Raw genomic sequence first — 11,994 nt, forward strand, 5'->3', positions numbered from 1 at the left:
TAAAATGTCTGGGTTGTATTTCAAACTGATCCCAGTCTGTGTGCAGAATTGAACATGCTGTGTCTGTGAGAGCTGCGTTTCCTTGCCTGTGCACGCTCAGTGTGGCAGGAGGACTGGCCTGCCTTGCCAGAGGCTGTGCCCCTGCCGTGAGCTCGGCTCGCTGCTCGGATGGGTGTTAAAATGGGATGTCCAGTCAGGAGAGATCTCCTGCTTTGAGCATATGCTGATGCAATCTGTAATTCTCTCTTTAGCATTCGGGAAATAGCTCAGTCCTATCAGGACATGGAACAGGAGCTTGCCCATGCTGTCAATGCCAGCTCCAAGTCTATGGATAAAGTCTACGCTAAATCCAAGTCTACAGAGGTACTGCACTCACTTGGCATCTCCCATTTTGTCCTTGCTCCATAGCCCTTGGTTTTCCATTCTGCTTGACCAAAAGTAGGCCTTGCTAGTCTAAGACTTCTTCCTTTTGACTGCTCAGACCTCTGCACTTCTAAGCTTAACTTGTGCATGAATTGCTTCCCTGCAGGGTCTGAACTGCAGCCTTGTTGTAGAGATGGTGAATAATGTCAGAGCCCTGCACAATGAGACAGAGCTCCTGCTGGCGGGCAAGATGGCACTGGTAAGGAGCACAAAGCAAGAGGAAAAAGCAGCCACTCACTTCCTCCCCTCTCCTCCTATTGCCTTGGCCTAGCATTTTGCTGGTCTTGGACTCTGTAAGTCAGTTTAGATGTTAATCATCCAGAAATCATTTGCTACAGAAGATTTTGCTTCATGGGCATGCTGTGGAGCCTAGAGCTCAGAAAAGATAAGAATTGTTAACTTGGTCTGGGCAGAGTGCCTGCTGTGCACTTCCTTTCAAAAGGAGGAACTGCTTTGTTAGTGAGGAATTTCAAGGCAAGGGCCTGGCTATGTGTTCTACCATGTGGCTTTTAACTCTGCCTTCCTTCTATTCCTGATCCAGCAATTAGATCCTCCACAGAAGGAGCAGCTCCAGGCAGCCCTGGCAGACATGGACCTCCAGCTGAGGAAACTGGCAGACATCCCTTGGCTGTGGCAGCTTATGGAGCCCTGTGATGAGGAGGTGAGGAGGATCAAGGCTATTTTTCCCTAGCTGTTCTCTTTTTCCCTAGTTGGCTGTGTGTTTGACTTCTGTTACTATGTGACTGATGTGAGAAATAATTATTAAGGAAGAAACTTGACTCCCTAGGGCTAAAGAAATTAATTTCCTGCTAAGATCCTTTGCCTAACGTGGGATCAACTTTCTCTGCTTCCTTTTCTGTCTTGATCAGAACGAGCTTATGATTTTTTTTTTTTTCCTTTCTTACAAGATCATGGAGCTGAGCTTGACAGTGCTTGTTGCTCTTGGTCCATTCCAATCAGTTTATGATTGTGTGCTTGATTTTCCCTTTCTGTTCTTGCAGAACCAGATGCTGGATTATTCTAAACGCAGCCGCAGTGGCAAATTCCGCCTGGTGACCAAGTTTAAAAAGGAGAAGAACAACAAAAATAAGGAGACTCACAGTAGCGTGGGATTGCCGGGTACCAAGTCTGCTCATTCATGGTGTCTTTTGTCACATCAGTGTGGTCACACCACTACCTTTTCTTGGTCTGTTTCCTCACACGTCCTCCCCTTCTGTTTCACCTGCATCTGCCTCTTCTTGCAGGTCTAGTCGATCTTTTTCATGTGGTAGAGTAGCTTATTGTTCCCTTCTGAGTCATGGTCCCCCTGTACCATGCAGAACATTCCTGAGCAGGAAGTACCCTCTGAAGAATTCTCCCGACACTGTACAGATTTTCAGGGATATTTCAGAGGGTGCTTAGGGAAGTGAATTCGAGGATTTTGGCATTTTAAGTATAAAAATGACTGCGGGGCCCAAGTCCACATAACTCCGGTCTTTTCACTGCTTGTTCTCTATGATACAGTAAATGATATTTTTCTCATTGATTCACCTTCAGGCTTTAATCAAGTTTCCTGTCTAATTGGCTGGGGATCAGCATCACCACAGGTGCTCCCTGACCTTTAATCCTATTGGTCAGTAGATAAAAACTGGCTATGAATCAACAAATTGCCATTCAAGACACTTTCTCTCTAAACTGGTCTAGTTGATTTTTGGTTTATGCTCTCATTATGAAGGCTTTCTTCCAAAATTCAGAAGTATGACCTGTTTTGTTGGCTCTTGGGTCCTGTCCTCTGCCATGGAGTTGTGGGTACAGTCTCCTGTCTGACGGGCTGGTGTTCATTCGCTGTCTCCCAGAACTGGGAAATTGTATTATTCTCTTATTTAGAGACTTTGCAAGAAGGTGGAAGTCTAAACACTTCCTCTCTCCCTCAGACAAGGGGGAGAGAGGTTGCCATTTTGTTAACTGAGCACAAGTGGTTGTACATGATAATATGCAAACTAATCTGTGCTGTGATTCTCCATCATATATTTTACAAATCTGTTGTTTTGTACACAGAATTTACACAATGAATTAACTGTTCTTAAACATGGGGGTAAACTTCAAAAAAGTTATGCCCATCAAAGGATAACCCATCCCATCAAAACAAATACGCACTTCCTCCTGGCTGTACTGCAGCAGGCCTCTTCTTAAGAGAACGTCTCTTACCTTTTTTTGCCCTTCCTCCTTCATTCGAGATTGAAGGTTGTGCTGCCCTCCCCTTGGTTAGAGGCTGTGGTCCTGCTTGCCCTCCTCCTCTGGCACTGAGTGCTGTGGTGTCCTCATCTCTCCCTGTCTCCTGGGATTCTGGGTACTCAATGCACTCCTGCTTTTCCATCTCTAACAGTTCACCTCTGGGGAACGGAGGAGGTTGCGGCGTGGCTTGAGCACCTCAGTCTTTGTGAGTATAAGGATATCTTCATCCGCCATGACGTCCGGGGCTCTGAGCTCCTACACCTCGAACGGAGGGACCTCAAGGTACTTTCATGGTCGGCTCATGAGAAGTAGCCAGCTGCATCTGCATGACTTTCTGTGCTGAATGTGCTTGGAAGTGGTCTGCCTGCTGTTCATTCCAGGTGCCTTGGCAAGATGGACGGGTTCACTACAGCCTCATTTTATTTTCTCACCGTTTCAGTTCACCTGGTTTTTAATAGCAGGGAGGTAGAAGAGGTGGTTGAGGGACCAGCTGTCCAGTTCTGCCACAGCTTCCTGGAGATGTGATGCAGTCCAGCACACAGATTGCCAATAGTGCTCTTGAGAGTCTCTGGTTTTAATGGTGAAGTTTTTCTCAGCTACTTTACCATCTTTGCAGCAGGTGCTCTGATTGGGAAGATTTGGTTCTCACCATGCAGCGACTGGACAAATAGATCATCACACTTTGTTACAAGAAAACATGATTGTGCACTTTGATGAGGCTTATGGATGGAGAGAATCCTTTTTAATAGTGCTTAGAAACCACATTGCACAACTTTTCTTCTCCTCACCAGGAGACATTGTTTCTACTGAGAGAAATTGAAAGTGGTGGTTCCTTGCATGTGCAAGAGACTTGTGTCATCATTCTGGTGACTTGCATAGAGGAGGAGAACACTGTTTTTTTTAAGCAGTGCATGGCATTTGTTCAATGCCCCTTGAATCTTTGTTGTTTTAACCATCTTCCTATGGTGAGGTTTGCTGTAACCTCTGTAGCTGAGCTCTCTGCATGTCATCCACCTACAGCCTGTGTTTGTTGCATGGTACCCAGTTATCAGATGTGACTGGTTAGTTCTTCCTGCATGTTTTGACTACTAGTTTAGGTCCCTGACATCTGTGTGCTCTTTCTGTTTTCTCAGCCTTTGACAGCCAAAGCAATTTGTGGTTCTGGCTAACAGTCTGCAGTTGTTTCTCTGCATTGCTCTGTGCCCACTCTGCATTCCGTAGTAGCTTTTTGACATGTGGTTTGAGGCTCTATATATAACGCTCAGGTTTGGAATTTTTCTGGTTGGTTTCTTCCTCTCTTTGTAGCTGGCTGACTAGTTCATAACCATTGCTTGGCCACCTGGAGTTTCCTTCTGCCTTTCTCTTAATGTAAGGTTTTCTTTTTTCTTCCAGGACCTGGGTGTGACCAAAGTGGGTCACATGAAGAGGATACTGCACGGGATCAAGGAGCTGAGCCGGAGTACTCCTGCCAGCGAGGCTTAGCTTCTGTTTTCACAGCCTGTGTCTACCATTCCCCCTAACTGCACAGCAGTCACCTCACAAAGCAGATGTCCTCACAACTGTCTCTGCTGAACAGCCAAATTTTAGCTGTTCAGAGCTCATATCAACCAAGCATGGTGCTACTTCTTTCCTGTGGGGTATGGCTGCACCCAGTGGAGAGGCACCTCCTCTGCGGTTGGCAGAACCTCCTGGAGAGAACTCACTCGCTGTTGGAAGAGCCATGTCCTCCGACGTGGGAAGTTCTGGCTCCAGGGACAGTGCAGGAATCCCGAGAATTGCAACACAGCTACCTTTACTGGTTAACTTCATCACAGTAGAATCATTCAGGGCAAAAGATATATTGGCCAGTCTTAGTTCAGGAGCATCTGACAGTCATTTCAGACCCAAAACTTTCCTGCTCATCTGCGTGTCGCACCTGTATTTAGTGTATTTAAGTGGGACAAAGCCTCTCCTTGTGTCTTACTAATCCCTTTTTAATGCATCTGTAGTTGTGTGCAATGTGCATCCGAAATTGGAAGCCAGTACAGGCCTCTTCCGATGAATATCCAGTGATTCTCACTCACTCATGCCTTTGCAGCAAACAGTGCACGTGGTTCAGACAGGGTCTGCACCAGCTGGTGGGGCCTTCTGCTGGGCCTGCTCTCCTCTTCCAGCCAGGGGCAGTGGTACAACCTTTAGGTTTTCACAAAAAATGTGGTGCTGAGTCATCACGGACAATTGTTTAGAAATTCCTGGCAGTAAGAAAAGAAAATTCTGGAGAGCCAAATGGTTACAGGGGATCAGCTCTGACATTTGTTCTGAATTTATCTTTGGGAGACCAGATAAAAGGGAGGGAAAAGCTAATGAGCTGTTTGGGCTGCACAAGAAGGGAGATACAGGACAACTTACTTCATCTTGGTGGAGGCAGCAGCACGACTGTCAATGGCCAGGTGTAGCTTCCTGCCCATTTAGTGCCACTTCTGTGGCCACAAACACGAGAGCTGTTTCTTTACTTCAGCTTGCAGTGTAGGAAACTATTTCTGTCACAAAATACGTTATTTGTGTCTAGTACCTGCATCTTTTCACCTGTCTTGGTTTTAGTGGCTTTTCTACCTTGCTTCTCTTTCTTGCTGCCTTGCTGCTTCACTCCAGGGTGATACAAAAGATAAGGGTAACTCAGTTCCCCGGGCTGTACCCCTAAGAGAAATTCCCTATGCTGTCAAACATTGGGGCTCCTGTAAGAGCACTGAGAGAAAGAGGATTGTTACCAACTAAATGAGCATCATAATGAAAACTGGAGTGTGTTGATACATTGCCTTTGGTACCAGCTACAGTGAAGCATGGAAAAATTAGTGCCTCTGAATCAGAGTTTCTAGATGGCTGACCCCAGCTGGATGGCTGTTAAAGCCCAAAACCAGCATGCGTAGTTTATCACTTCAAGGGGAATTTGGCAACAGTCATTGCTGTGAAACTCGAGAGACAGCAAGAATTTTTAATTATTCTGTCATCTTCTGTGTATTTATTTTTTATTTTTAGAGTGGCACCTGTCTGACTATGGCTGCAGACAGAAAAGGCCACATACACAGTGGAATAAAAGATAATTTGCTGAGGACATCATTCTTCATTTTTTACATGTAAGGATTTTTATCAAATTGATATCACTTCTCTAGTCTAATAACTATCAGTCAAGTTAGTTTATGTAAAGATTTGGCAGCTTATAAAGGTTCTGGGCTGATTTTGTTTCAGCTGGCCAAACTCCACTGAATTCTCTAGTATTTCACCAAGGGTAATTCTGACTCTGCCTGTCTGTTCTAACCAGACACGTTCACCCATGTGTCTCCTCTCAGCCTGGCAAATGACAGCGTTTGCTCATGAGAAGGTAAAAGAAGACTAAATGTTCTTGATCCAGCTAGAAACACTAATGGTATAAAGACTCTGGGGCCTGAGCAGGAAATATGTCCAGCCTTGCCCTGAATTTATTTCTCCTATCTATATGTTGGCAGTTGCTTCCATAGCTGTATTTTTTATCAGTACAGACCCCCTCTTACTATATTGAATTCCTGAGGTATCAGGTAAGTAAGAATTGCAGACATACTGTATTGTCCCACTTGCTTGTTGAGGCACAGACCAGTGTCTGGATGAAAATGAGGAGAAACCTCCTTAGGAGAGCCCCAGTATGCAGCCATCAGTGGTGGGTGTGCAGTGACCTCACAGTGTGTGCATCCCAATGCCTGTCCCAGAATTGTCCGTGGCTGGGACATCCATGTGCCTTCCCAGGAGAGTGCAGTGGGGGGGTGAGGCAGGTGATAACTCTGGGAAGAGGTGAGATCTGTGTTTGTTCCTGTATGTAGTGAAGGAACTGTTCTTGCTGTGGATTTTCCCCAGGCAGCCTCATGGTTAAAGATGCATGAACAATAAGCACTTGCTTTGCTTGCATAATCCCTGAGGGATTAAATTCTTGATTCCATAGAAACAGCTCCTCTCTACTCTTCCTGCCCAGAGCAACAGAGGAATCCAAAGAGTTTTTACGTTCAGGTGTGTTCCTTAATTCATGCCATATCTGTCAAGACCTCATGGCCTTTAGCCATCTGCATGAGTGATGAGGCCTGGACAGACCCATCTCATTTCTTTTGATCTGTGTGTCAATCATTTTTATGATCTGTGTGTCAATACCTTCAGATTCTTTTTGTGCACGTGCACATTTATCAAAGGGTTGACAGCCACTATATTCCTGTCTATTACTTATCGGAGGCAGGGAAGGAGTTCTACCTTCTTTTAAGAGCTAGAAAATGGGATCTACATTTAACCTGAGTGCCTTTGAATATTTATTAAGGTATAGATCTAAAAAACCTGAAAGGGTTGTAGTTCTGTGTGTCTCACTGGGAATAGTGCAGATTTCTGTTGCAGAGATTTTTGTGAATAGATGAAGACAATTTGTGTTGAACATCAGTGAGAGCTATGTGCAAAGTAGGGAGCCAGGTAGAAGTCCTGGCTACATTATTCTGAGTTTCTCTTCTGGCATCTGATAATTTTTTGTGGGAGAGAAACTCAGGAAAGACAGTTAGTAAAAAAACTGCTGCTTTGCCAAAAAGAGACTGTCCAGCAGTCTCAGGAACACCAGCCTGAGAGAAGCTAGAACTGCACATATCACACAGGTGTTCAGTCCCTGAAGAAATGCAACTCCTGTGAAAGCTGTGCGACACCTTCTGTTTGCATCCCTCACCCCTGGCAGTGGCTGCAGTGAGCTGGGCCTGGGGTTTCTTCTGCTTGGAGGAGGCTTCAGTCCGTTCTCTCACATTCTGGCACCATCATGGGTATTTAATGGCAGGTTCTGAGGAATGATGTTCAGGCTAGGTGAGATTGCATGCAGTGGAGGCTGGAGGGAGGTTTGGCTGTTGGCAGTGCCCTGCCCTGGGCTGCCCTCGGGAGGGCTGGTACAACCTCTCTGTTGTAGCTCGTGGGATGTCAGCAGGAGCCAGCACGGCGGCCAAGGGCAGCTGTGCCACTGGGTGCCTGGAGGTGCTGGCCTGGCACCTGGGAGCCTCCAGCACTGCCAAGGCCTTCAAGTGCCAGTGCTGCAACTGTTTCTGCACCCAAATTGTATGGAAAGCTTTGTTCATTGTTTTAGTGTTATTTAAAAATATGCATAATAGTGATGTGATTTATAAAACAGGCTGTTTACAAGACTTATTTTGTATCTTAAGGTGTGTGTACTGTCAAAAGAAAAAAAAGGAAAGGATGAAAAATGATGTTTTTCTACAACTGTCAGCAGTGACTGTGTGTCTGTATCATTGCCCACCGACCGTTGTTCCTCAGGGGTCTCCCCACCATTCCTGTGATCCTATCAAAAGCGTCGGGAAGCAAGTGAATCCCTGTACAGTCTTGGGAAGAAGGTTTTGTGCCTTAAGAATGGGACCTGCTTCCTTCCTATTTATTTTGTTAATTTATACAGTGATTACCATGGAAATGTCTCTTGTATTTTTTTTTTGTACATAGTTTACTTGTTGTAAATATGTTTTTGTTGTATATAAAGTAAACATGTTTCTGAGCTTCCAGTAAGGATTCTCTGTTACTGATTTCATTGAGAGGGCCACTGTGCCCGTCTGGTGGGAACCAGCTAATAAAAATCTGTGCTGTGATTAAATGGCTTTATCCTGGCTTGCATCAGAAGTTCAGAGCTGTTCCTTAGAGAGGAGTGAAATGGTAAATTTAAATGTTGTAGACTAGTTTTGTAGCATTTTTTGTGTTGGTTTAATTGGCATGGAGTAGAGGACATTAGGTAGTTTAATTTTTTTTAGCTGTGTCTTGCAGTGAACAAAAGACGTTTTAAATGTGGTGCTTCTACTGGTGCTCATCCTGATCATAGCTCTGCTGGCAGCAAACCCACAGCTCGATGGGAAATGTGTGACTCCCCCTCCTCGGGTGGCTGTTCCTGGCCACAGTGCTGCGGTGCCAGGATGAGACAGGAGCCGTTGTTCTCTCCTCCACCTTGGCCTCTGTGCTCTCAGTTTATTGCAGGCAATATGTACAGTGACTGAAGAAAGTGAAAACGCATTCACAAGAATGTGGGAGAAGTGAATTTTCTCATGAAATGTAGAAACTGAATGCCATAAATGGCACCTGTAAACTTGAAACAAAAAAATCTGGAGGTGTTCGGGTGAGCAGTCCATGGAGGGATTGTGACAAGCTTCTCTTCCATCTGTACAGATTGGTGTGTTCATAAGATGCTGACAGGAAACTTCCAGCAGATTTATTTAAACTGAGAGGATGGTTGTAGAGTTCCACAGTACTGTTGCAAAGTGGATGGAAAGTAAGTTACAATGGTCGTGAGTATTTTCTGTGTGAAAAGCACCTTTGTACTTGATAATTAAACAGAAGTATGGAGAGAATAGTGTATGGAGCAGGAACATCATTCTAGTGTTATATACTCTTGCATGATGAAAATGGTAAAATTGATTACTACGATGTTAGTTACCTGGAGACAGAATAAGGAAAAAAAAAAGTTACTGTGTTTACTCACACGGGCCCTGAGTATCAGGCTCTGCTTTAAGTGGCACTGCAGAAAACATGCAAAGAAAGCAACAGCGGAAACAGAAGATATTTTTTTTTCCTCTGGTTTATTACAGGTTTATTAATTTTGATCTTTTTTTTTAAATAATGTGGCAGAAGCCAATAGCAAAAAATCTTACTGCCTCACTCAGTGTGTCATTACTGAATGTCAGACCTCCTTCTCAGGGCTGCCATCCTCTTGGTTTAACTACCTAATGGATCTCAGGAGGGTGGAGTGGGTTGGGAGGAAAGTGTGCTGTGAAGATCTCTACTAATGAGTTTAAATAAAAAATTATTAATAACTGCACCCCCTAGCTGGGCCTGGGGTAGCTTGAGGTGTTTAATTCTCATGTGGGCAGGAAGAAAAGGTCCTGAGACTGTGGAAAATGACATTCCCTGTTGACAGCTAAAAGAGTCATGGCAGTCCTCCAGCAACTTCCATCTGAAGAGTTCCAGCATTTTGCTGGCTTACCCAGTGACCTTTACAAGAAAGGAAGAGCTGGGGCAGTTTGCATATGACCTAGAAGACCCCTTTGGTCGACTTCCTGGTAAAATGCAAATCAGTTGTGGCCTATGGCTTTTCTTCATGGGAGCAGGGAAAGGGGTGGCCTCAGCCCTCGTGTCCTCCTCCATGAGCAGGTTGGTTTGCACTGGTGGGCTGCGGACGGTGTCTGTCATGGCAGGGGCTGTGCAGATCTGCAGCCCCAGCAGCACTTCAGGTGTGAGCAGATCCCAACCAGGGACGTGACAGGCTGGGAGAAGCTTGATACCTGCTCAGGTTGTCCAATTCCTCTTGCTCCCAGGCTACAAACTGGATTCACAGCAGCACTTCCCAGCAGCACAAAGGTTCTCCATGGAGAGGTTCTTGCCTTTCTGGCACATATTCCAGTGCTCCTCTGAACTGTGCAAAACCTTGGGCTCCAAGGACCTTTTCTTTTTAGAGGAGCTGCCCAAGGAGACTAATACTTCTCCTTGGGTTTCCTAAGGAAGCAGGAGCAGTCTGTTTGTCTGGTGATGTGTGTATGAGCCTGTCTTTCCCCTTTTAATGCCTGTTTGGAACTGCTGTCTGTTTTCAGACAGTTCACAGGGAGAGATGATGGTTCACAGAACACTGTGTTTCTTCAAGTCTTGCAAGAAATCTGGACTTGGGATGAGTGGGAGACTTTGGTAGAGCCCTAGCAGGTAGAGGCTCCAGTGAGCATGTAGGAAGTAGGCTTGGTGCTTTTATTGCTCAGTGAATTGTTCAGATTTGTTGCGAATTAAAAGCTATGAACTAGGAAGCACTGATAAATGCAGCACAGGATGACCACTGAAGAGCTGGGGATTTTCATTTTTTTGATTTTTTTTTTTCCCACTTCAGTTTCCTTCTCTATCAAAATTTACATCTGTCTATAATTTAATTTGCAGAAATTTACATTTTTTATTTCAATTTAGGAACATTTGAGAGGAGCGATTTGGTACTCCTGGCTAAGAGGCTAAAGGCTGAGAACATATTTGAGAATTTGCCAGAAGCTTTCCTGTAGAAAGGGGAAAACCAAAGCTTTTGGCTTTCTTTTCACACTGGGGTGTGTAAACATTCTGGTGTGCTCTGTCCCTTCAGGCTGTAAGGGGGAGTATCTTTCAGCTGTGAAATTTGAGACATCCATGATGCTTTTTTACTTCAAGGAGGTGATTTCTTCAAATATTAGTTCATAACACACTGGATCAGAAGTCTCCACAGTGTTAATTTAAATTTATGGAGCTTCTGTCTTGCCATTCTCTTCTGAGGTTTTGCCTTTCTCCTCTTTATGCTCTTCTAGCCCTCCTTAGAAGAATCCCTATTTTTTAAAAATGAAGGTGAACTAGAAAGCAGTGAACCCAGCACTGTGATTTTTTTAGATTGAAATTGTTCCCTGGCATGCAAAACTTGAAGTACCCTGGAGCATCTTTTCTTCAATCCTCTGCACCTGAAGTCATAAGATCACCTGAGAGCCCAAGTGCTGGCTTTTAAAATACTTATTTCTTTACTGCAGTGGCAGGAGAAAACAGGAAAATAAAGCCCTCAAAACAAAAGGGGTGGTGAAGAAGTAAGTTAATTCTTACTAAGTATCAATACAGGGGTTTAAAAAAAAAAAAAAAAAGTTTTTAGGAGGCTGACACATTGGTGTGGATGTTTGAGGTTGGCAGTTGGGGTGCGTGTCCTGAACTTCCAATCTTATTTCTAAGACTATACCAAATCTTAGAAACAAACATGTATTCAAAACCATGTAACCTACGTGGTAGCAAATAGCCAGGTCAGCTACAAATAGGAGAAATACATGTAATACAGGGTACTACCCATGTTTCTATTTAGGTTTCCTATTTTATGTTTCCTGTCTTCAGGTGTGTTTCATAAATTTAATTTGCAGCAAAAATCTGTTATCATTAATCTCAGCTGAAGTTTTCTTGTTGAATGGCTGAAATGAGGATAAACACCATACCAGTAGAGCTTTGCAGTGCACACATCTTCCCCAGCTGGGATATGGATGCAGCAATCTTTTTAGCTGAAGTCCCAAATGGATGAACTTTGTTTAAAGAGAACTTGTTTTCAAGAAAGTCCCTGGCCAAGTTTGTGAGGGGAAAAGGAAATAAAAGGTTTATAAGCAGTCAGAGCTCTCCTAATCAGTGTCATGGGATGTGAGCTGAGATCCTGGGGGGGCCCATCTTTCCCTAACCTCTGGTGGCACTTTGCCTGATGAAGGACCCCAGAGGACTCCTGGGTGCACAGGTAATTTGGATTAAGATGCTGCATCTTCAACATCAGGAAGAATTTCTTCCTGCAAAGGATGGTCAGGCATTGGAAGGGGCTGC

At 44.5% G+C, this 11,994-nt stretch overlaps 1 protein-coding gene across 7 annotated transcripts in view; it reads left to right on the forward strand.

The window, feature by feature from the left end:
- DGKD (diacylglycerol kinase delta) overlaps nt 1-8,264 on the forward strand; it is a 58,019-nt gene extending 49,755 nt beyond the window's left edge. For all 7 annotated transcript variants that reach the window (XM_039556860.1, XM_039556859.1, XM_019280603.3 and 4 more), the window contains 6 exons: nt 252-363; nt 530-622; nt 965-1,084; nt 1,425-1,542; nt 2,789-2,919; nt 4,030-8,264. In XM_039556860.1, the coding sequence (XP_039412794.1) occupies nt 252-363; nt 530-622; nt 965-1,084; nt 1,425-1,542; nt 2,789-2,919; nt 4,030-4,119 (664 nt within the window). In that variant the 3' untranslated portion in view covers nt 4,120-8,264. The remainder of the gene's footprint in view (nt 1-251; nt 364-529; nt 623-964; nt 1,085-1,424; nt 1,543-2,788; nt 2,920-4,029) is intronic.
- Nucleotides 8,265-11,994: the final 3,730 nt, after the last annotated feature.

This window comes from Corvus cornix, chromosome 9 (assembly GCF_000738735.6).
Source record: "Corvus cornix cornix isolate S_Up_H32 chromosome 9, ASM73873v5, whole genome shotgun sequence".
Classification (NCBI taxonomy): domain Eukaryota; kingdom Metazoa; phylum Chordata; class Aves; order Passeriformes; family Corvidae; genus Corvus; species Corvus cornix.